The 26,148-nt window shown below is 42.7% G+C and overlaps 1 protein-coding gene across 1 annotated transcript in view; it reads right to left on the minus strand.

Moving 5' to 3' along the window:
* Positions 1-1,791: 1,791 nt before the first annotated feature.
* The window catches only part of cacna1aa (calcium channel, voltage-dependent, P/Q type, alpha 1A subunit, a), a 75,992-nt gene continuing 51,635 nt past the window's right edge, over positions 1,792-26,148 (minus strand). Inside the window, exons 39-49 of the mRNA XM_046076087.1 lie at positions 24,037-24,164; positions 21,093-21,189; positions 17,549-17,663; positions 16,894-17,001; positions 15,746-15,846; positions 14,191-14,306; positions 13,928-14,060; positions 11,987-12,100; positions 8,504-8,720; positions 7,474-7,757; positions 1,792-6,090 (exon numbers count right to left, since the gene is read on the minus strand). Of these exons, the coding sequence (XP_045932043.1) occupies positions 5,272-6,090; positions 7,474-7,757; positions 8,504-8,720; positions 11,987-12,100; positions 13,928-14,060; positions 14,191-14,306; positions 15,746-15,846; positions 16,894-17,001; positions 17,549-17,663; positions 21,093-21,189; positions 24,037-24,164 (2,232 nt within the window). The 3' untranslated portion in view covers positions 1,792-5,271. The remainder of the gene's footprint in view (positions 6,091-7,473; positions 7,758-8,503; positions 8,721-11,986; positions 12,101-13,927; positions 14,061-14,190; positions 14,307-15,745; positions 15,847-16,893; positions 17,002-17,548; positions 17,664-21,092; positions 21,190-24,036; positions 24,165-26,148) is intronic.

A 26,148-nucleotide genomic window follows, 5' to 3' on the forward strand; every position in this document is an offset into this window, starting at 1 on the left:
TTTACAAAACTCACACCATATAAAATTACTGCAATTATAGCGAAGTTTTAGAAATGTGCGTAATCAAATAAAACTGTTTTTTATTTACTATGCTATTAAAGTAGGTTGTAAGTTTAGGAATGCAGTTTCCCTGCAGACTGTGGAGGGGGTTTCAACAGGGATTCACCAGTTTTTCGGGGGGGGGGAAGGGGCTAATCCAGGAAAACAGAAGGAAGGAATGTGGTGGGGGGTGGAGTGTCTGTGTGAGCCCACCATGGGGCCCCGAACTGTGCTGCTTATTCTTCTGGCTGAAACCAGAGCAGCCTGTCTATGTGCACAGGGTTGGGAGGAGTGGCCGGAACTGTCTGGACATGCCTGTGAAAACACACACACACGTCATACATATTATACAAACACACACTCGTTGGCCTTCTCATGAAAGTCTACTCCGACCACTCAGGCACTTACTGTTGACACATCCATGTCCTCTGCATGACTAGCGTATGCATAAAACAGTTATCTAACATCTAGTGGATATTTAAAATATTTCAAACCTGATAGAATTCAAGCGTCACAGAAACAGCAAAAAAAAAAAGGTTGTGTGCTGAATTCACTCAGAGCAACTGGTGGGATGTAGACTTTAGATCACTGTTCCCTCATCAACACTGTAGGTTTGTGAGCTTACAGCTGCACTAATCAATATTTTTATTCTAACAACGGATCAAATGACTATGTATAATGTGAAAGTTGTCTCTCATAGTAACCAACCCACAATTAACGTGCAATCGCCCAACTTTGCAGTCCCTCTTTACAGCTTTCAAATGTATTTATTTTTCTCACCACTCTCATCAGCCCTGTTACCGGCCACAACAGGCAGCTGTTTTCAGCCCAAAAGCTCTGAAAACCCCCCACCCATATGCCACCTGCCCTGCACCAAACAGCAGAGAGATAATGTTAGCGACTGGCTGGTTTTCATAGTGGAGCATTTAGCAGCCAATATGTCCGTCGGGAGCTGGCGTAACAGAGCTAAAAAGAGAGTGAATATTGGACATACATTTGCCAGGTGATTAGAAACACGACTCTAAATGAATGATACTCTGTGTCTGTGTAAACAGTCAACTCTTTGTTAACACCATCACTACTAACTATCAAATGTGATGAAGTCACTGTTGTTGTTACAGCTTGTTCTACTGCCCTAAAGTGGCCAAAACAAATCAATGCAGCTTTAAAGTTTTTGATCTCCGGTAGTGAAATGGAACAGTAAGTATTATGTGTGAGTGAGTTTGTTTGGTTTGTCTTACACATTCTTGTCAATTGTTTCACACTATTCCACCGGTGGACAGTTAATTCATCATATTCACGTGACTGACAGCCATTTTCCTCTGACGTCACATGGTGGGAAGCCCAAATGCTCAAATTAAAGGTAGCTAATGGGTCATGAAGTATGTTGTTTTACCTTGAAATATGGCCAGATGTCCCTACGGATTTTCACTATCCGTTGTCTTTTCAGTTCTGATCAGTCAAGCTATTAAACGTAAACAATGCACGTTTCATAATGTTGAAGATAATGGCATTGCAAATATTTTATGAGGAAGGAAATATATTCACCATGTTTGTACGAGCTCAAGGATTCATACATTGCGTTTTGGGGAGTAACAATAAATGTAAACATAGCTTTTGTTTGTTTGTTTACAAGAAAACTCCACAGGGCATCTTTAGCCCAAAATATGAGCCATACACACCCGCAACACACACTCTCACAGTTAAAACGATTAAAGCAATACCGTGGAGAAGAAATGAGGCAAAGCAGTGTGCATTCTCTCTGGATTTTATTCTTTAGGAAGAGTTTTGTTTGGAATTACAAAATGCACTGGTAGAAATAGCAGTGAGACAGGTTGAGAGTGCGACAGATAAGAGTGAGAGACGGAGTTAGAGAGAGGGAAAAAAGAGGGAGTGAGTGGGAGGTCAAAGATTGCACAGCCAGTTGTAATGAGTACAACATCAGATTTGGCTAGCTTCTGCACCCCCTGACCCCCACAAAAAAAGTAGAAGGGAGAATACACCATCTTCTGAACTGTACTTTCTTTTCTTTGTACGTATATATATTTTTTCTTTGTTAAAAACAGTTCTTTTTTGTGGTGTCCTGAACATGGTTGTGTTGTGCCTCAACCTCATGTAACAGAAGAAACAAACGAGACTGACTCTCACCAAAGTCTCTTTTGTGTTTTTATTCTTTAGACATTTTTTTGTTGTATTTTTTTTTACCTTTTTTGTTCTCAAAAATAGAAGGAAAAAAAGGAAACGTTGCTTTTTAAAAACATCTATCTATATATCTTTTTTTTATTCCTCTGAATTCATTAATCTGCTTTTTCTTTTATGTCCTGAAGATGACTGTTAACCCACGGTGTGGCATGCACATAGCACATGCATTTCTGGAACTAGATATTTTTTCCTTTTTTTAATCTTTTGTACTTAAAAAAAAAGTTGTTTTTTTTCTCCTCAGTAGCGGCTTTACATTGCTTTTTGAAGACTTTGTGTAGTTAATCAGCGTGTTAGTGGACTTCACTGCAGCATAGACACAAAGATGGATGGTGAATGTTCGGGGCTTTGCATGTTTCATTCAGGGGGTTACTGGCATCACACACACACACAAACGCGCAGAGTTGAAGATTGTTAACAATGATTTGACCAAAAACATTTTAAGATTTGAAAATGATTTCTGGAGACAAAGAATAGAAAGCAAAGCAAGCATAGAAACAAACATTTATCAGAAACACACTCACCCATGTACATACATACACACACACACACACACACACGCAAAAACCCAGTTACACACACCACAACCAGGAGCTACATACCTAGTGTGCTTTCTGATTTTAAGTGTATTGATGTGAAAAACTTGTCTGTGACATTCCACTGAGGTTGGAAAGACACTAATAGGCAGTTTTTTTTTCTTTTCTATTTTTTCGGTGCATTCTCTTGTCAACATGTGATAGGCCTCCAGGTTAAAACGTAGGTCAAATAAATAAAAAAAACATAATGCTGGGGCTGACAGTGGTGTGCGTTAGTGACAGGTGTTAGTTTGAGGCACACAGAGAAACACACAGAAAGAAATTGAAAGATATATCTACGAGTGCACACACAGAACACAGATGTTTTTCCAGGACCATGACAAGGCCCAGACATCTTTTCTCCAACCCATCTGAACTGTGCGACTGTGCAATTCAGTCACCTGTGTTTACGCGTGGTGAACACAGACAAGGTGGTCTAAGCGAGAGAACGAGCTAAACTGTATGACAACTCTGAATTCAGAAGTGAAGTAAAGGGAGCCGTACAAAAACTAGAGGGACATTGTTTGTCATACAGCGCCACCAGAAGGTCACAAGTGGCGGTGGAACTCTGTTTCAGCATCTGCAGGAGAGAAGACTCATCCAATTCAATGTAAGAACCTGTAAGGAACTGCTGCATTTGACCAATGTTTGTGTCAATCGAATTTCAATCAAATTCACCAACTGTCTAAATTCTAAGGACTGCTTTAGCTAATCTGTCTTGTGTTTACCCTCCTACAGAATCACTCTCCCATAATGCAACTGTGTTTTAGAGCTCCACCTCAGGGTTGGAAAAATGATTAGCTGAGCTCAGCAAAACATAGAGAACAGAATAGAAGACCAAACATGGAGAATCTGTCTCATTATCACGATCATCATGATCATTATAAGTTATTATATCATCTGTTTATCTGTTATTACACTCAAGAACGAAGAAAACAAAGATGAAGAGTTTCTCTCCTTTCTCCAACTTTCTTATTGGTCTCTTTCTCTCTGGTGTCTGTTTTAACCCCAAACCCTGGAAGACTTAGAGACGTTACTGATTTGTCGGATTTATTTACCAATACGGACATCCACGTCTTCTATCCACTTTACCCTGCTTCCCAGTATATCATTTAAGGATTATCACCTTAGTTACAAAAAGTTACTTCCACAAAAACGATGTGCAATTCCAGCTGTATCGGTGGCAGGCATCTGGCACAGAAAATGCAGACAAGCAGGCAAAAACTAATCATGTTGTTCCTTCTAGATATAAATCCCTATAGCCTTCTGTCACTTGATTTTAGTGTAAATGAAGGTGCAGAGAGAGGAATGTCATACAGAGGAGAGAGAGAAAGAGAAACAGAAAGGCATTTTTACTAAAAAAGAGAGAAACCATAAAGACCACAACAGAAATGATCAAGTAAAACTTCCCCCCGCATACAGTAGTTTCTCATTGTTGCTATTATTATTATTTTTTGTATCATTCATGCAGGATTCCACAGGGTGTACAACTCCGCAAGTCTAAAAAACGAAGCTGTGTGGGGTGCAACAGAAGATTCAAGCTTCAATGTTTTGAACAAGTAGAAGAGAAGGAGGAAGAAGAAGCAGGAATAGAAGAAGAAATACTGCAGAAAACAGTTACTGGTTTGTTTTTTTGTTTCTGAAACCCATCTCCACTTTTTTGTTTTTCTTCTCTCATAGGCCATAGGTTGAGGTCGGTTCAATTGTTCGTTTCTGGGAGGAGGGTGTTCTCCAGGGACGGGGTAAACATCCCCAACTCACCCATCCTGTGCTCTAGATTTTGACAGAGGGACTTGTCAATCCCGTGCAACACTCCCCAACTCTCCCACCCACTTAGCCTTCTCACCTCATATAGGTGGAGGGCTCATTGTCAGTTTTGTTTTTATTTAAAAACACAGATGATAAAACTCATCAATATTCAACTGGTGGTTGGGAGGGTTGGATTTGATTCTTTTTGAGGCTAACTTAACTGAAGTTAGCTTTGAGAAGCAAAAAAACAAAAAAAAAACAGTGGTCATTCTTTTGTCTCTGACTGTAAAATGTCTTTTGTCGAGTCGCAACTCTTGACATCTTGTAAGTGGCTGTAGCTCGGTGCCAGAGGCATAATTTAAGACACACAAAGACAAGTGTCCATCACCCCTCCTACTTGTATCCTTAAAAACTGCAGTTTGAGGTCGGGTTTTTGGCATCAAGAGATGAATGAAACAACAATGCGAGAGTAACGTGGCCTCCGCATTTTTGTTCCATCCCTTTGTCCTGACACCTGCCCCTTCATCTAGCCCACCGTCCCTGGGACATGGCAAGCAGTTGGAGGAGAGGGAAAAATTGAACAGATGAGAAAGAAAGAATCACGGTTTCCCTTGGCAGTCTGTGCTCTAGGTCAGAGCTTTCTATTTTCATCTTTCGGTCCATCTATCAATTCTTTTTCTTCCTTACGCCCCTCCCCCATCCCCAGAGGCTAGCACCAGTCGTCATCCTCCGTCTCGCTGTAGGGTTCATGCAGGCCCTTGCGGGGACCCCTAGGATGCCCAGCTGGAGGGGGGACCTTGTGAGGCCCAGTATGTGGGGGTCCATGTAGATGTGTGGAAGGTGATGAAGAACGGTAGCCATTGGGCAGTCGGCGCTGGGCAGCAGGCTGCATCTGGCCCTGTACAGGCCCAGTCAGGGCGGTCGTGGGAGGGGGCGCATGGTGGACAGTCCTAGGTGAGGTGCGACTGGGTTGTGGGTGTGACGGTGGATGAGGGTGGGGGTTGTTTACAGGGTGGGGCTGGGGTGGAGGGAGGGGATGGGGGTTATGTGGCTGTGGTTGTGGAGGAGGCGGCAGTGGGTGGTTGGCCAGATTGTGGGGGTGGGGGTTTCCACCCTGCATGGAGCTCTGCTCATAGGCAGGTGGTTCATGGTGGGGCTCATAGTCCTGGTAGTCCTGGTTGTAGAAACAGCTATCCCCTTCCACAGAGCCACCTCCTCCACCTGTGTCTCCCCAGCGAGGTGGGGGATGATGACCCTGGCGGGATGTGCCATGATGGGCTGGTGGGAGTACAACGGGGGGAGGGCCCTGGCCTTGGGGAGGCTCAGGAGAAAAGCGACGGGGGGCTGGGGCTGGTGGTCGGCCCTGTGGCCCCCCTGGTGGTGTGGGCATAGCCTTACGAACCACAGGGGAGTAGGTAACATGGGGTCGAGGTGTTGCGGGGGTCTGAGGCAACTGACGACGGCCTCGACGTGGCGTACTGGTCCCCGATGTTGAGGGGACAGGACTTCCGCTGACCGAACTACTGCCCTACACAAAAAGTGAAATAAAGCAAATAAAAAGAACGAACCACAAATTCAACGACAGAACATGTAGAATAAAGTAGAGGATGGGAAAGATAGAGTATAAATCAAATAGAGAGGGAAAGAAAGAATGTAAGATAGAGAGTCCAGATAGAAAAGCAAGAAAAGACAAGAACAAGAACCACAGCAACAATAAGAAGAAAAGCACCAGTCATAATGTATGTGGCGTGGAGGAGAGGTAGGCAGAAATGAAAGGCATCAAAAAGTAACAGAGCAGAGGATGTGGATATAAAAGATGAGATTCCAAACAGCACCATACATAGAGAAGCGACATGTCACGCAGAGGAAAGAAAACAAAAGACAACAGGAGAAAAAAAGGGTAAAGGGTTGATTTCCGAAGCAACATATGTGGTACAGGGTAAATATGGTGACTAAACCTACATTAATGTGGTTTGGTTTAGTATTGTGAGTTAGCTGTGTGTACTGTATCTTATACATGTTGAGTTCTAAAAGGTTTTATAATAAAAAGGCAAAATGGGAGAAATCTATTCTTCCCCAATTAGTCTTCCTTTGCAAGACTTTTCAAGTTCTAACATAAAAATTCAACACGTAAGGCTTAACGATGTGTGTCACGCTAGATCAAACATACTTTTTGTCCTATTTTAATAGGCAATCAAAATTGTTGTAGATTATGTGTTTGGAAAAGAAAGCCATAAAAGAAAAGGTAGTGGGGGTTGGGGTTGGTGGGGGCGTGAGGGAACACTGGCAAGATAGGGACAGCAGTCAGGTACTCAAATATACATTTTTATGCATATTTGTTGGGTTGTTGGAACGGTGAGTTGATTACAGTGATTTCATTTAACAAACATGTACTTTGTACTTGCATGATTATACCACAGTACATATGTTTGGGTGCTTGTAGTCAAACATATATGTACAGTATATATGGATGTACAGAAAGGGCCTATACCAGGCTATTTTCATTTGTGTGTTGTTAAGGACAACAACACATCTTGGCCTCTACTTTGAGGGCAGCAGTGAATATTGGAATAGTCCTATAATAACTTGTGATGTTTCTTTGTCACTCTATTTATTATCCTATCAAATAATAACATATGTTTTTTTAGTGCCCTGTCCAGAGGTACTCCAGATAGCTCAGAGGAGTTCTGTTGGTTGGGACAGGTGGTGGTGTGCTTGTCAAAGTTAAACACCTCGAGAGGAATAACATAAATGGATGATTGCATCAGTTAACCACCATCAAACTAGAGGCCCTTATGTTATACCTTTCAGCATAACACTGAAAATGTGTTCATGCCACTGCATTTTGAAGAACACAAGGTGTGTTGCCTCAAACTAGGCGCCGCGTGTACACAAGTACCCAGAAGCCCACCTGTCTGTGTGTCATGCACTCGCGACCCTCGCTGGGCGATCGTGACCAGCGCCGGTCCCTTTCCCGCTCCCTCTCCCGGTCATGCTCTCTGTCACGGGAGTGCCTGTGCCCGTACTCGCCCCCTCGCTCTGCTACGTAGCGCTCCTTGTCCACAGAGCCGTGGTGGTGGTGATGATGGTGGTGGTGCTTACGGTCTTTGGACCGGCCGCGATCTCGGTCACGATCCTTGTCTTTGGATGTGAGGTCTCCGGACTGGGTGGTTGTGCTCAAGTCTGTGCCCAGGCCTGATGGTGGAGTTCATGGGAGTTGTTATTAGGGTTAAGCGTGGTGAAAACAATAAAGATTGCTATGACATTAGATCACAACACTTAAAAGTAATAGGTACACAACACTGAGTTACCTTTTATGTGTTATTGTTCATCTTTTAAATGTGCACAATTTATTGCAGTGTTCAATACATTTAATTTTTAAAAGGCAAAACTGAATCAGTCGAACCATCATATTATTGCTTTCCATACATATGATGTGTTTCCCAGTGTGACGCCCTGTGGGGTCATGTGTGGGTGTGGCCTATCTCTCTCTCTTCCTTTAAAGAAGGAAGAGCTGATTGCAGTAACTCTGGGAACCTGGGCTAATTATCCTGTAGAGTATTTGAACTCTTTCTTCAAATTCTGCAGGAGGCTGCTGTCGAGGCCAGATCAGACCTCCCTGCGGGCCGGCTCCCCAGTTTCCCCTTTAGTCTGGTTTTCTCTGGTTGGACTATTGCTTTGTGGTATTTATCTTGTTTTTGCATACTACAACACCTTCACACATACATTCATGCAACCATCATCCTGCACAGCACTTCTGAAACCACAGACTACATGCCTCATACTTTAATTAAGTTAATTCGAAATGACTTAATTTGGCTTATTTTTGTTAAATAAACATATGTTATTAACCGTCTACCATGGTGTGTCTCCCTTTTGTTGTGGCCTTTTGAGCCAGGTCATAACACCCAGTATATCAGTGTGTGTGTGGTCATTCACACCTGTGTCAGCCTCGGCGTAGCGACAGAGGGACCTCTCAGACGCCCGGTGACTCCGGTCTTTTCGCCGGTGTCCATGTCTGGAAGTTCTCCCTTCCTCGGGTATTACACGCTCCATATTGTAGTCGTCTGCCCCTCCCTTGTCTCTGTGCCCACGCCCGGACCTGCTGTGGCCCAGCGACGAGGCCGAGCGTTTCATGGGACTGCTGTCACTGATGGTCTGAGAGAGAAAGAGAAGGACCACCGAGGCAGGGAGAGAGAAGGAGAGTTGCAGGGAGAGGTGTTTCCTTCGATTGCCGATTTGGCGTTTTCTATGAGCTATGGGGTTAGAGACACTGTGTATGCATGTATACGTGTGCATGTGTGAGAATGATTCTTGAACTTTATGAAAGCTCGCCCCATTTCCTCCTACATCCCATCCCAAAATGATACACTCCAGCATTAGTAATAATGTCCAAATCATGCTACTTCAGAAATACAGATACGGTATACAGTTTATAGGACAGGGGTCGACAAAAAGTAGCCTGTGGCCCTCGATCACAATTATTTGGCCCCTATATTTTTTTCCCCTAAATCCAACTCCTGTGTCAACAGGAATTAAATGCTCTTAATTAACCATCTGATATTCAAAACGAGGCTACTGAACAGGTTTTAATGTGAACAGCTCCTGGTGCTGCAATGAAGTTTAACAAAGACCAAATAAAAAATAACAGAGGGCTAATAAAACCACATTTTAAATTAAACTATATATTACCTCTTTAATTCAAGCACATATTTAAGTCAACGGTAACACAATGAAACGCCGACCAAACAGGGTTGAATATGTTTAAGGATTCACACCACAGGCACATGTCTCCACTGCACCAGTGCTAGTCCCCCAGTGAACAGTGTTACAAAAAACTCAGGGCTGAAACTACAGTAATTGCCGACCCCTGATACAGAGGAATAAATAAAAAAAGTATATAAGAAGAAAGATACAACAAAAATACAATAAAAGAGATGATGGCAAATGGCCATGCCTTCCATGCTTCTGTAACTTGCTTTATAAAAAAAAGAAGGGAATAGAAGAGTCAGTACGACTGGCAACAGTCCTCCATCCTCACCACCCATAAACCCTGAACATGGCACATTCCAGGCTACACAAAACTCGATCTTCTGATCTGTTTCAGCGTGCTTTCCTCCAGCCATGCAGGTACATAGGGGTTGTCCTGAGTCCTCTATTCACATGAGAACTTCCTTCTGCAGTGCTGAGGCCTCATGCTCTGAGGCGGGACAGCAGGACAGAGCCTATGGTGCCACCAGTTGCTGACCTGGGCATGAAGACCATATCAGGCTACCTCAGTGCTAGATCCTTTTGGAAGCTGAGCTGGCCATTTTTGCAGTTATAGTGTATTAGACAAATCAACTGACAGATGGCCATTTGGCAGATGTATATAAAACACAAGATTATCTGGCCTCATAGGAGTAGCACTGAGAATCCCAACAACACATCCGTTCACACACATATACATAACCAAATCATTTCTCTTTCTGTCTCTCATCACTCTCACACACATAAACACACACCCACTTTAACACATTTCGGCAATTTTCTTGCATGCAGGTGGGCAGGTGTGAATGGAGACTCGGACACAGACAGGGAAACACTGACAACATCATTATAGACGAGCACACAGTCATGAGGACACAGAGCAACAAAGCACAAGCAGCAGCAACGGATGAGAGAGAGAGAGAGAGAGGCAGAGACACTGAGGCCACTAGACAGCGTGGCATAACTGTTAATGATGACAGGGGACGTGCAGAGTTCAGCCCAATCCCAAATGCACCGCGTTAGGTGCATGAGAGAAGTAGCTAAGGGCGCTCAGATCTGTTTGGAGGCTGGGCTGGCATCAGATTTGGTCATGCCAAAAAAAGATTGTACTAAAACATTTTAACACTCCGGAGAAACCCCTGCCATGATAAAAGACACAGCATGGAGAAATGAGGGAAAGATAAGTGTGTGAGAGTAAAAGGGAGAGGAGAGGGAGAAAGAGAGAGACAAAACAGGGAAGACAGGGTACATACACTGAGGGTACTGCCACGTTGTTTCCCTCTCCTTCGCTGCTGTATGAGCACAGAGAAGACACAAACACACACACACACACACACACACACACACACACACACACACACACACAGCCACAAATACACCAAAGGAGCATACACACAGACCCAGGAAGGGAGGAAGAAGTAAAGGAGACAGGAATGGATTGATACAAAATGACAGAGAAAAGGGGTACAGAGGAGCACAAGTAAAAAGCAAAGAGTGTTAGGTGGAGGTTCCACCCAAAAAGAGATGGGGTGCCACAGTGGAGAGAGGACAGAGAGAGATAGAAAGGAGGGACAGAGAAACAGAGTCTAATTAGACACGGAAGCAGCAGTGAAGGTGGAAGAGAAACACTTACCACAGACACTTGGGGGGGTTGGCGCCAAAACAGGGTTATACAGACAAGGTCACCATGAAAATGCTCAATCAACAGCACCACAGTCACAAACGGCAATGACGACAATCAGCAAAATACACGCACAGATGGATATGCATATTCACAAACACACACATACCCACACACACAATTACAATTATATGAAACGGCAGACAACAGAGTGACAAAAAACTGTGTGAGTTTCAGGGTGAGCACAGAAAGACTGCGGAGCACACACATATACACAACACACACACCTGTGCGCGCACACACACACACACACACACACACACTGTCATGCTATTTCCAGTCTTGGTTGAAAAAAAAAAAGCCCCAAAATTCAAAAAGAGTTCAGCACAGGAGCACAAAACCTTTGCTAGGAAGGAAGAGACGGTTTAGTACAAAAACAACAACAAAGGACAAATAAATCAGGGTCTTGACAAAAGAAGAGCAAATAATGGGGGGCAGAGTGTATGTGTGTTAAATATGTGCTTGTGTGTGTTTGAGTGTGTGCATATTTGTATTTATGAATATATTGTGTGCATATGACAACCAGAGCATATGAAACAATATAAAATGGATGGAGTGTGTAAGATGGAAACGGGACATCCACGGTTAAAAACCTTCATGCAGGTGGCAGGATGGTGGGAAGAGAAGAAGACAACAGGAGAAGACGAGGAAAGGAGCAGAAGGTCTGACTTTCCCTCGCTATGGTCGTTTTGAATTTAACTTAGGAAGTCAACATTTCAGCAAAACATTTCCATGTTTTAACCAGAAATATTGTCATGATTGCTTTTAATATAAAAAAGTAACCTTTGCTCAATATCTTACCAGCAGTAGTATGCATTTGTCAATATGGCCTTAATAAACTCTCTCCAGCATGGATTTGAGTAACCAAAGCAATACATCTTTAAACAACAAGTCAGACCTTTCAGAATATGATCTTTTCAAACAAAAGGAGATGAGGAACAGAGAACATGGGGGGGAAATAGAAAGAGAGTGGAAAGGTGAGAATGCTGCTCACTTGGTTGTCGCCTGGGAGGCGGGGCATGGAAGCGGCCCTGCCATGGCCTTCCATTGGTGGAAAGTGCTCAGTATCCGAGTAACCATCCTGCCCCATCTCTCTCATCTCTACCGTCTGCAAACAGAGCAGGAGAGCAGGAGATGGTGTGACGGCTGCCATGAACACTGATAGGGAGTAGGGGTATAGGTGGGAAAGTTGTTATCCAAAGAAAGCAGAGAACTGAGGGACGCAGAGAGGTAAGAGTAGTCAGTGGGAGAATTTGGTGAGTGTGTGTGTGAAGAGGGACTTTTTTTCTCTTTGTTTGTTGTTTTAGTTTTTAAATTGTGCGATGAATGAAACACAAAAGCAATCCAGTGTTAGGGTCTTACGCAGATAAGATCGTGAATATGCTCCAAATAATATCAAATTTTTTATTTACAAAGGTTCCTGTCAAAAACGGAGCTGCAAGCAAATGCAAAGATTGTTTGTTTGACGGCATCTAAGCCAGATGGAGTCACAACAGGAATGGACTTGAGAGATGTGTGGCCCAAAGGCCCATATGTGGCCCAAAGGACAGGTGGGAAAACACAACTGATCAGATGATTGCCATGTGCAGGCGCTGATACACTGTAGGCAGTAAATAAGGTTGTGTAAAAATTATGAATCGTCTTCCTGTACAAATGTGCCAAATTCTATTTTTTTATTTTATTTGAAGAATACCTTGAGAAGTGATGCCAAATCTGGCAGCTGGGCTGTTGGCCTCTTGCTTAGACACACCTCTGTTTAAGTTTGTTTAAATTTAAATTTCAGTCATCAGCTGAGATGGATTGACAGCTATCCCATTTAATAAAAAATTTAATTAAAAAAGCGTTTTTTATTTTACATATCACCTGTTGTTGTTTGTGTTTAATGATTTGATTTCCCTCGTGTCTATGTATCTAGCAAACTATAGGTTATCATTGAAACTAGTTTGAATGAAGCCAACAGCCACTCTCTTCTATCCAACTACTGAGTTTAAACTTCTCCAGACCTCTGTGGATTGATATGGAGAAGTGGCTATGTCACGGGGCTGACTGATACAGAGACCCGTCAGTCCCTCCAGGAGGTCTACAAGCACAGAGGTTTAACAGCATGATGACAGAGACATGAACCACTCTGTAGACGGAGGCAAGATTGACTCTGAATGACATGTGGAAATGTACGGTGAAGTAAAAATTCTGTAAGATAAAAAGAAAAACTTTGTGGAGACAGGTTTGATAGATGGAATTAATCAAAGAAAGTATTAACACCATGTCAATGCTAACTGACGAATTGAGGTAAGAGAGATCGCAAGAGATGAAAATTACCTACTGAGTAGAATCAGCATAGACAGTATGACCTCTGAACTTCTGAACTGTTTTGTGCCAAGGTGGCTTCAGATTACACAGGACATGCTATATTTAAGAATAATGTTGTTTATTTTCACAACTACTGACAAGTGTTCCCAAACCATTAGCATAAGATAATATTGAGTATACTGATTGGACTGGAATGGAGAATGTAAAAACATGAAACAAGAAGCAAGTCAATGCCCTGATCGACAAGATGCTGCTGTATTTCTAATATGACCTCAGTTATAATGAAGGGGAACACAAACCTGATGTCCTTATGCCTTTGGAAGTTATACATAAGGGTGCCCCCCTTTCAGTGGAGAGGGAGTTGCAATCTGTAACTGCATGAAGGTCAGTTCATTTTACCATTTAAGTGTTCTCAATGGTTCTTTGGGAGTTCATTTGGTAGCAATGACATGGAAGTAAAAACAAACGTTGAATGGATCATGTTTTTGAATACTTGTTCACACAAACTCGGTGTGTGTGTGTGTGTGTATGTGTATGTGTGTATGTGTGTGTGTGTGTGTGTGTGTGTGTGTGTGTGCTGTTAGGTGCGAGGTCCTGGGTGTGTGTGTGTGTATGAGCTTTCTACCTGAGAGTTGGTCATGCTTCCCAGGCCATCCTCAGGGTGACCCTCAGGGCTCCAGCTGCCGGCCTTCTGGGACATCTCCTGAGCACGAGCTGTCACCCATGAATGGCTCTCCGGGACCCCCCCCTCCACTGGCCTATGACACAAACACACACACACACACACACACACACAAACAAACCGTCACAGACAGATCTTCCTTCACTGTTCTGCTTTTAAGAAACCACCTCCTGTAAAGTCAAACATGCCAACAATCTGCCACTCACAGGTTGTTGACAGTCTCTGTTGTCTCAGGTGGAGGGAGTGCGTTGTTAAGTCCCGGACCCCCATCCTGGGTGGGGGAAGGTGGCTCCACGCGCTGAAACAGTAATGGCGTTCGATTCTGTGTGAGATATACAACATGGCCGCCGCCAGCTATCAGGCAGACTGACAGGGAAATGGAGGGAAGGGGGGAAGAGCAGGTACAAAGGGGATGCAGAGAGGGATCTGTTGGCTGAAGCAAGGTGAGGCAAGAGAGGTAATGGAAGAGGAAAAAAAATACGGGATGGAGGGGGGTTCTTGAGCAACTGATGCCCAGCAGCTAGCAGGAGAAAGAGACGGGTGGCATTCTGGGACCTGGCAACCATCTAAGGCATCCAGGTCCATTAGAGTGCTTCCTTAGGTCCAATAAGGAATTGGAATTCACCCACTCTGTCTGGAGCTCAGGGTAGAATCAAAGGGAATGATCAGCAATCATTCAGGGTTTCATCGGATGATAGATCTAAATAGTGGCTGAAGAAAATCAGTAGTGGAATTGAAATGAATAAAGAGGGGCTTTGTTCAAAAGGGGGGTGGAGGACAACATGGCAGATAAAAACTGCAACAATCCTGTGAAGGGGAACATTCAGCAGGTGAAATGCATGATGGGACAAATGCTACATTCATTTTCATTTATTAGTCACCCCTTTAAGAAGTTTCACCAGTACTACCTAATAACCACCTTTCACAATTTCTAAGTGGTCATTAACCTGTTAACACATGCAAGTTATATGAAAATTAACAATCAAAATTTCCATTTAACAATCTTTTGATCTTTGTAATCTTAAAACGAGTCTTTTTTTTTTGCACATGCAACTCTCCGAATGTTTCTGTTGGTCCATGCTGGCTGTATAAACCTGTTAAGGACCATTCAACACAGCAGAATTAATGTGGAGGCTGGTCAGCTCTGTCATTGAAAGCATTCACTTTCTTAACGAGGGGCAGCGTGAACAGTAGGTGCAGCAATATCATAATGCAAATCTAACAGTCCAAGGTTACAAGCATGGGTGATGAGGAGCGAGGAGGTACAGAGTCTTTACAAGCAGTCGACATGGGAAAGAATCGAGCTCAGTGACAGGAGCCATTGCGTACCATCATGTTGAGGCATGGGCACATTAGGGGCTGTGACAACACTTCAGCCTGCTTAAAACCAAACCCTGCAGTCTCTATATAGACTTCTAAATAACTGCAACATGTTTGTATAAATCATCTAGTAAATTAGCATTTAAAATTTTGTTAAAAGCATGAGTTATGTTTTCTGCATCACGCCAATGCTACTGTTACTGTAAAAGCCGGAAGTACCAAACCTTGCCCAGCAGATGGCAGCACTGTTTTTGCTATTTTGCCTTTTTGGTAACTGAATGAGGACTCCTCCCTAGGTCAGTACAGAGGTTGTCACAGCCCAGGCCTATATGAATGGGACTACAGCCCTGCAGCCTTGATTTCAGTGCGTCAGTCTGCCTTCCACTCTAAAGGGTTGGATGCACGCTGAGTAGAGTGTTATTCTCCTTGAGACAGCAGTACCTGCTCATCCCGAAGAGCCTGTGAGCGCTTGATCTTGCTCTGCCGGTAGTACTCCATGATCATCATAGCAGCGTAGATTTTCCCCACTGTCAGGTCTGTCGCTGCTGAGAGAATGACAAGTTACCCTGCAAGATTAGACCTTTTTGGAATGGACCCTGAGCGCGAGGTATGGTAGAAAGGGGTGAGGCATGCACACAAACACAGAAACACACTTGGACTCTCACACACACATGAACATAAAGCAATTAGTCTTTTCACAGAGAGATTGATTTTTTTTTACTTTATCTTTTTTTATTATTATCTTTTTTTTAATTGTTAGATTAACTCTAGAGCAGTTATATTTGTAACAGGTAAAATACTGCAATCAAAGCATCTCATTGTGATACAGATCAAGCATAAATTCATTCGCTCCAGGAATCTGCAATCATGTGATTGCAAGAATCAACACAAATTTAACCAAGTCATTAAAAAATAAAAGGCATTCTATAAAATCTGTGATATCTGTCAATGACTTCTGTGGAGTTTTATGTAAATTATGCTAAATACATAATACATTTCCTAGCTCTTTTGATGGCAAATCTCATGCATTTCACATCCTCAATTATGCCACTAGTGAGTTAGCACCTGTGCATTTGTTCTCAGTGTAATAATATACAGTATTTCTCTCAAGCACAGCCAGCCATATAGTGTACACAGCTGACTCCCTGAAGTGAAAAGACGTCTATAGAGAGTTGATCTATAGTGAGGCACCCTCTGATTTCAGGCACAGAGAGGTGGAGGAGCGGTGTGGTCTGGGACTTGGTGGGTCTATTCTGGTTACTGTAGCTGAAAGAAAGGACAGGACTTAGGATGTTGTGCGTGTGTGTGTGTGTGTGTGTGTAGTTGGTTTGCATCTACCATGCAGCCTGTGCTTTGTCAGTGCTTGTGTTTTTTTTCTTCATGTTCACATAGTCTTCATATAGTTGGGGTATGTGGGTGTGCAGGGTTAATGTGCCTGCTGTATCAGAGGGTGCAGCAGTGAGAGAGACTGGCTGATATAAGCGGTTCCTCGGGTGGCGTGAAGAGAAACATCGTTGGAGCACTGGGCGGCACAGGGTGGCTGCATCCAAGCCACATTGTTGCGCCCCCGCCCACACTCTGCAACTTACACTTGTGTGGCGTAACCAGCAAATCCAGAGTTTTCTGGGAGAGGTTGGGCCAGATCGCCATCATCTCTTTCCTCAGCTCTGCATCCATCTGGTGCTTGTCAATGCCACCTGAGCAGGTTCAACAAACACACACGCACAAACATACAGACACATACGCACATATATAGATACAAGGACATGCATGGCCAAGTACATGGACACGTAAACAAAAATTTCCTCATATACACACAACCGTACACAAACCATTCATACCCATTCAGATTGATACAAAAAAGTATAAGAGAGGACATACAAACATGAAAACAAAGACAAACAGAAGACATATATTTTTATTAGTAAGGTAATAATAATAGATATGATCAAATTATAATTGCACTGATAACTCTACACAAGCAATTTTTAAGATGAAGTGACAGAACCTCGATTCCACCGGATCTCAACCTTCAGTCTCACACACAAATTAGCAACAGGCAACACACACACACACACATCTACTGCCATAGAAAGCACATTATACTTAAGCTACAGTAGGAGAAGCATCAGGAAGAGCTGAAGGTTTCTGGGTTCAGACAGCGCTAGCACTACGGGGGAAATAAGAAAAAGGAGAAGAAAGCATGTGAAAATTGGAGCAAAGGAGGTAGGAGGGATTCCAAACCTTCCGTACCCTTGGCAATCTTGATGTCCAGCGCGGTGCGGATCAACGCCATGAGAGTGGAGTTGAAGTGGACCGTGTTGTCGTCGGCCACAGGCAGATCCATACGGAGCAGTCTCTGTGGGAGAGCCAATCAGGGTGAACAGTGAGAAAATCAGGAAGTAAGTGGGGTGGCCATGTATGTGGAACCTCCAGGTGACAGGTGGGGGAGGGGCATTGAGTTGGTGGCAGGAGGGGGGAGAGGAGAGGGGGTGGGGGGTGGTTGGGTAAAGGAAGTTGAAGGAGCTGTGCATAGCATCTGCAGCAGGCTCTACTGACTTGGTCTGTCTGGCCTGCCTGTAACCAATGGCTCAGACTCAGCACCAGTGTCAAATTAGGCATCCTTGATTTTCAGTGCAACAGATTCACAAATTTTAATCTGTTTTGTTTACCTGTGAGTGCAGAGGTATTAAATGAAGACTTTTTATTTCAGATTCGTCCCTCAACTTATCAATTTATTTCTTGACTGTAATGCTGTCTATGTATAACTTTAGACATCCAAATGACCTCACAGGTTGGTTAAACTGGCAATCTTGAGCCTTCACTGAAGAGACAAGCGGACAGGATGAGCAGCAGCTACTACTATCCAGAGCTCCCCCTAGAGGTTTGGAGGTTCACAGTGAAAACAACACAGACCAGATGATAAACCAATAAACTAAAAACAACCACTGGAGTCCAAGGGAGGGGAACACTTTTGGTTTTCATTTATTGGTTTGATCTTTTATAGGTCTTGTTGGTTTAAAATTGAAACAGACAATAGAAAGACACACACCAACTCACAGATGACAGAGTGACGTTCGTGTGTGTTTGGTGACACAAGACAGCGACAACCCAGACATGCAGCATATCATGCTTTCCCTTACATCCCGATGCATCTTCTCTTTTAATCCATCCATCAAAACTTTTTTTTTGATCTCAATTCCTCCTAACCCTTTTTGCACATCTCACCCCCATGCAGCATGCGATGCACACGCAATATGCCTCACAGGACAAGCAGCTGCACAGCCGTACACAGAAAGCATCCTCTGTTGGCGACATCGAAATGAGTTTGTGGGTTGTTTTAATGTGGCTGTTACTGGAGGGAATAACAAAATTTGTAGACGACAGGGCTAGGCCGATATGATAGAGCAACTGGCTCCATCGCTAATTATCTTTTGACTAATGTGTGAAAAATGGGCACAGACTTAGAGGGTTAATAGGTGAGAGAGAGCAGCATTCTGTGGAAAAAGAAAGAAGAAGAAACCAAAAAATGGCCACGACAGAAGTGTTGTTTCGGTGCTAAGATGCTAAAGGATTGTGGTGAACATAATCCAGGTATATGTAGGACATATGAGTTCAAAAGAAATTTTTCTTCTGCCAGAAAAAAATAGATATGATAAGACTTGAAAGAGAAGGCTTAAGGGAAATATATAGATAAAGAACATAATTAAAAATATATAAGTTAATAGGTTATGAGCTGGAGCATGTATGACCAAAAATAGACAAAAGACAAAACAATGCAAAGAAAGAAACATCACTACATAGTTGGCTGTGTCTGTTAAAAAAGCAGTCCTGCCTGAAGGCTCTGCTGTCTCTCTTCAGGACAGAGAACATTCAGATTTAAAAGCAGTGGAGCTAGATGGGTCATTGTTCTGTGGACTTCTTGGAAGGTCAAAGGTAAGGTTTGGATTTCTCTCATTGGCAAGGTGTTTAGGGAAAATGGTAGGGGAGGTTAGGCATAGACACACAGATGGTGACCTTCTGGAAAATTTTCCAGTAATATTTATTAAGGGGCAGATTAGGATGTCTGGGAAGTTTTGCCAAAACCATGCATGTAACACATGTTAGGTTGTTGGGCAGGGGGATTGAGTGTCTATCTTTTAGTTCAGGGAGGAGGCTTTTAGGAATAAAATGTTGCGAGGGTAAAACCAAAAAGGATGAGGAGAGAAAGAGGCCATCTAATGTAAGGTTGAGGTAAAAAAATAAACACATGATTTACTGTGAAAGAAATAGAGATTGAGGTGGAGAAACCTGGGTCAAATAATACATTTTACTCCACACAGGTGGCAGTCTTAATTTTTTTTCCCTTATTAGTGTAATCAAGTGGAGACAGATTAATGGAGATTTCTTTACAGGACCAGCCTATAAAAGTGAGTTTGGTATACACTGACTGACAACCTCTTATAAAATGCACTCATATTCAAGCACCATCCATATGGAACAGTCATTAGTATAAAATGTCTGTACTATTTGCCCCAGGTCTATTAGAGAAGATGGTGGGTAAAGCAATGGTTAGTGATGGAGTGATCTCCTGTGCCTTCAGGCTGTTTGGCCGGCTGCCCCCTGAGGCTCACAGTGATCTGCCAATGATGTTTTAATGAGACTGTCACGTTGATCACAAGAAGTGTTACACGGATGTGTGGTGACATAAAGGTACATTTGTTTTTATCAATCTGCATATATGTACTCCAATTACAATTTGTGTAAGATCAATTGCGTCTGCAGGTGGTTATATTACAGACAGGGGTCTGCGCATGAGGTTGGTGGTGGGGGTTATCAGCCATGCAGAAGGCGGGTGTTGGAATGTATATATGTGTGGGGAGGGGGAGCAATCTGCAGAGATGGGGGGGGGGGGGGGGGGGGGGGGGGGGGGGGGGGGGGGGGCTGGAAACAGAATAGAACTGCATTGACGACAGAACCAAAGGACAAAGAGAAGATTGGACTTGCAGATAGTAAAGACTGCTTGGGGGCTTGGAGCTGCTTCATGAAGGGTGACAGAAAAATAACTACTTCTGGCAACCAAAGGCTCTCTGAGGAAAACACATCACTGACACAAGCCCTTCTGCTCTCTCTACCATTAGAAATATCACATAATATCTATGTGCAGGTTGATATGACTTCATTGTGTGTGTGTGTGTGTGTGTGTTTGTCTGCCCCATCCACAGGACGGAACGAGTCAGAGGACATAAGTCTAGAGGACCTTCCAAGCCCTTCTGCACACGCATGTTTCTGTGTAAGAGTGTGTGTGTTTAGCAGCACCTACATGTGTGAAATGTTTGTCTAATTAAGCAATATCTGTAATGTTTTTGGTACTTAGATGTTTAAATAATTGCATACACACGCATACATGTTACTATCACTTTAGCTGCAGAATAACATCACACTGTTGATCATAATGTGTATGGGATATGCATGTTTGTGAAAGTGACGTACACGGTGCAAACGAGCTGAGAAGGTCCCTCTTCTCATCCCCTCCTGTGGATACCCCCCCCCCCGCCACACCTAAACTGTGCCCTAATTGTCTTGCTACCTCCGCCCACCAATCCCACACCACCACACAACTCCACAACACTGACCAGCCCACCCCCACTTTCCACGAAAAGAAACAGAAACAGAACCAAAGAAACAACGACACTAAAGTTTACACCACGTTGAGCATTTAAATCCATGGCCCCTCCCTCCTGGACCCCACCCACTCCCCTCCCCGACACCCATAGGAGACTCAGGTGAAGATGGGGTCCTTTCTGACCTTGTAGGCCACCCGTGCTGGACACCTCTTCCCGAGGCCTAGTGGAGGACACATGTGCCTCAGCATGTCATACATTTCCCTGCATCTGATCCTGCCACTGCATCATCAGCCAGTGCCACCACCCCGTTAACAAATGCACAAAGAAGGGAGAGATGGAGAGAGAGAGGGAGAGAGAAGACGGGAAAAAATATGTAGTGAGAGAGAGACTGATTAGAGAATAGACTTGAGGATCAGTGTCAGAGATTGAGAGAGAAAAGGAGAGTAAGAGAGAAAAAGAGAACAAAACAAAGTAAAAGAACAAAACAACAGAAAGACAAGGTTATTGGCCTGTTTTGGAGAAACTGTGGCTGAGGGGCTTCTCTATGAGCAACAGTACTCTCTAACAATTTGTCAAAAAAAAGAGAGTACATAACAGATGAAAGAGGGAAGGGAGACAACAGGAGGAAGATTAGGACTGAAATTTAAGAAGTAAATGTTCTAGTATCAGAAGACAATTCTGTGCAAGCAGGACAAATATATGTTTGTGTGCGTGTGTGTGTGAGTGTGTTTGTGTGTGTGTGTGATACTGTGTTTGCACAGAGGAGCAGGGCCGAGCTTGACAGCAGGGACCAAGCTGCTCCTGCTCCGATCAGGAGAAAGGGGAGGAAGAGGAAGGGGTGTCAATGCAGTTTCTGTCTTTCCCCCAACCCCCAAAAACCAAGAACAATGCAACACTACAGTGGGCAACCGTAGCTTGCTACATTATAGCCATGGCTCCACAGCAAGCAAAACAAAAGAATATTCAGAAAAAAAAGTTTTTGTTTTTTTTACAGTGTGGTAAAACATCTTAATGTTTTTTTTTTTTCATTTCGCTAAGTGCATTTCACATGCTTCTCTGGGTGTCTGCATTGTCCCGCACATTCTCTCAGCAGGTCAGAATGCAAGTCGATAATGGTGGAAAAGAAGTTGTAAAATTGAAATGAAAACGAAAAAAAATTAAATAAAGCGGCATTCACTCCATTCCTGGATGCTGTGGTTGAGAGATTTTGTTTGAATGGAAGTCAAACCTTGCAGGCCACCCTATGGGGGCATTTCTTGCCTAAGCCGAGAGGCGGGTCGATAACTCGTAATAAACTGTACATGTCCTTATAATGAATGCGCCCGCTGCAAGAAGAATACAAGGGAGTTAAGAAACACACGCGTACACACAGGAAAAAACAAACATACACACACATCCAGAGAGAAGAGAGAACATTGGGAGGAAGAGCACAAATTTGACAAATTCACAGTATCTGAAAATGCTTAACAATTTCTTTACTGTACATTATAGACTCACACAGACTGTAGTAACATCTGCACCTATGCAAACTCACACACTCTACACACGTCACATATTGCTAAATGTGGTACTTAGCACTGCCAATACGGTTTAACTTTTAACTTTTTCTTTTTATTCTGTTGTTTTTTTCTTTCTCTTACTCCTTGTCCTTAGTTCGACAGCCCTTTCTTTCCTCTCTCCAGTCCAACTGGATGTGTTCATGATGTAATTAAGGAATTGCAAACAGAGTGGAAAAGCATGTGCTTGGTAAACAGCTACATGCTTAATAGCTGCTTGTGTTGGGATCCCCTCCCTCTTAAATATATGTATCAGCCTGAACGGCTGTGTTTTTGTTCCCTGTCCTCTTTTTCCAGTGCAATGGTGCCCATGTTATAGTCAGTAAGGTTGGGTTGGAAAAGGGAATTTTCTCACAATGAGCAGCAAAGGTAACAGTTGTCTGCAGCATATTGTAAACATACAATTATAAACATTTCTAAAAGAAATTCTATTGATTTCTAAGGTATACAAACCATAGAGTTTAGCCTTTGAAAACCTGTACTCAATTATTTAAATCTCTCTCTTATATTGTCACTTTACATTTATCATTCACATTTATTCATTTAGCTGACGCTTTTATCCAAAGCGACTTACAATTGCTATACATGTCAGAGGTCGCACGCCTCTGGAGTAACTAGGGGTTAAGTGTCTTGCTCAGGGACACAATGGTGGATGTCTCACAGTGGGAATCGAACGCGGGTCTCCCACACCAAAGGTAAGCATCTTATATATGCGCCATCACCACCCCATCATTATCATTGTTTTCAATCTTTTATCTATGTTTCCTGTTAATTTGATCCATTCCATCCTTCCATTCACTTATTTCTTCTCCCTTTTCCTTTGATTTCCCACGTCTCCCTTAGAGCAGTCTATGTGCAGTCTACAAGACAAGAGGGCAACACACAGGCGCTGGAATACAGATACTATGAAACGCAGCATGTCTACAGAAGACATTTAAGAGCTGGACAGGGGAGCTTTGTTTGGAGTGTAGACGTTGCCACATTCAGTCTTTTTTAGCAGTATGCAGATTCCAGAAGGGGGGAGGTATTTCAGGAGAGTTTACAGAAAAGAGGAGGAAGAGGAGGAGGAGGGAGGGGTTGTACGGTGTCAGAGGGATAACCAGATGCCTGATAAGGTTATACTCATATCCATTACAGCCCCCTTGCAGCTGTTTAGCTAGAAAATTCTGCTGTACCAGCTGACACTTATGCTTAGTTATTGTTGTTTGTCAATTTTTTGACTATTTGTAGACCATTTGAAACACTTTGTACTGATGTTTTGCACAATAAATAAAAACACAGTTACAGTATTGTTGAGAAGTTACTGATTTCTTCGCTTGGGCCTTGCTCTGTGTGAACAAGCATATTAAAACACGCACAAGGAATATACAGATCTTAAGTAATGTCTTTGTGTTTTCACATTGACTACTGGTGCAAACAAAATATGATTTGTTTATGGAGATAACTTTTGTTTTCACTATGTCATTAGGTAGTCACAAAAGCTGTATCGTGTCAATATCAAAGCCTGACAAATTACAGTTGTGTGTACGTATGTGTATGTGCACCTGAGTGCATATACATTACCACTCACCAGGCAGCAGGATCATACTCCGCCCATATCCTGACATACTCATCCAGGTGGTGAGGTCCCAGTATGGATGAATCTCTAGTCAGGTACTCAAAGTTGTCCATAATGACGGCAACAAACAGATTCAGCATCTAGACATGTGCACACATGAACACATACATGAACCGAGCTGTAACTAAGAGCTGCAGAACAACCTTAGACATCGAAGAAGGGCATATCGCTCAGTTATTCTTTAGACTACATTTACATTACATTTACTCATTTGGCAGACACTTTTATCCAAAGCGGCTTACATCTAAGGAACAGTCTACAAGCATCAATAAAGCATCAAGTCAGTAAGAGATCTACAAGTTACAATAGATACTAGTAAGAGAAGCAATAAATACTAGTAAGAGCTAATAGCACGTATGGCATCAATGGGATAAATACCTAGGGAAAGAAGTAAAAATTAACAAAATAGTGCAGTCAATACAAGTGAATTGTAAAGAGATGAAGAAAAGAGCAAATTCAACAGTTATCTTTGTGTGCATCTCTCTCCAACACACACTCGCTGCTGCTGCAACTGTACTTCGTGCGCCTGGATGCAGCAAGTTTTAGTTTTTCTATTACAGTTTGTATTTTCAAATTAACAAAACATTTGGCCTTGATTTAGCTCCATAAGGGCGAAGATGAGGTCTGTCGGAATATGTAGGTGGAAAGAGAACAAAAATATTCTACTTAAGTAAAAGTACAATTACTTTGATGAACTTTTACTTAAATACAAGTAAAGTTACTGGTATAAAAATCTACTCAAGCAAAAGTAAAAAGTAGCTGATTTAAAATTTACTCAGAGTAAACATTACTTAGTTACTTTTTTTAACCTAAAATAATTGGCATATTATTGTTTGATATGTTCAACTTTCGCAAAATGAACATTTCTATTAGCTTATATCAGGGTGAACAGACTCCTAAAAACGGGGTAGGCCTAAATCCATAAGGATAAATCTACAGAGGTTACTACATAGGCATACCTAACTACAAAATGCTCAGCCAAGGAGGCAGTTCACTGAGGAGTGATGGTTAAAATGTGTAATTGTAAATGTAACTCTGATTGGCATGATATATTAATAAACCTGGTTTGATGCTATTATGCAGCTGTGCCGTTATTGTGCAGTTACTGGTGGTAACAACAGATGACCACAGGGCACAGAAGTCTGGGGCAGCTAAACAAACTATTGTTGGGCAGTTATTGGTATTTTCCATTCTTATGTGAGCACTCATGATCTGACTTTATGCTGTTCGCAAGCAGCTCTTTATCTAACAGCTCACGGTGTCTGCTCCTGACTGTTGCATTACTCACTGCAATATTTCAAACTGATCCGCTTTCAGAAAACCGTTGAAAATGGCGGTTGTCTTTTTGTGTAGACACGTTTTTGATGAATGAGAGCGGTCAGCGCTAATCTCACTTACAATTGCATTTCCTGCGACTACTTGAAAATAAAGGTCAACTTGTTGACCAGGTAAAGATCCATAACTATGTTTTCAGTGGTGTACCTTATATAATAAACCGTTATGTTTTTATTACCTTAGAATGAGCCATTTATATCTACATAACCACAGGTCCCACTTCCATTGACATCGCCACGTTGCGTCGTCATGTTTCTATAGTATCTGAAAACGGACAAACAGCGCTACAGAGCATTTTTCGTCACTACGTTCTTCTTATTCTACTTCTGGTGGAATTCAGGCAGTGTAGACACCCATCACCACGTTGAATACGTACGTTAGAAGAAGAAGAATTAGTTATAATATACTGCAGGGGTTGGCAAATAAGTTTTGCATTAGAGCAATATTTTCAATGGTTAGATGGTGGGTGAGAATATAAGCCATAATATCGACTTCCATTAAAATGGTGTTTGGTTAGCTCAGTTGATAAAGTGCAGGACTTGTGCCTTTGGACATTTTTTTTTCTCTCTTTAACAAATGGATTCTGCATCGACTGTTTCTTACATTACGGGATGTGCTGCAGTGTTTGTGTTTCGGTGTTTGATCTACATCCGTCAACCTACAGACGCTTTTTCACATACCCCAGTATCTCCAGGCAGAGGACATTTAGGAGAATCACGCTTTCTGATG

The sequence above is a fragment of the Micropterus dolomieu genome, linkage group LG02 (assembly GCF_021292245.1).
Source record: "Micropterus dolomieu isolate WLL.071019.BEF.003 ecotype Adirondacks linkage group LG02, ASM2129224v1, whole genome shotgun sequence".
Lineage (NCBI taxonomy): Eukaryota > Metazoa > Chordata > Actinopteri > Centrarchiformes > Centrarchidae > Micropterus > Micropterus dolomieu.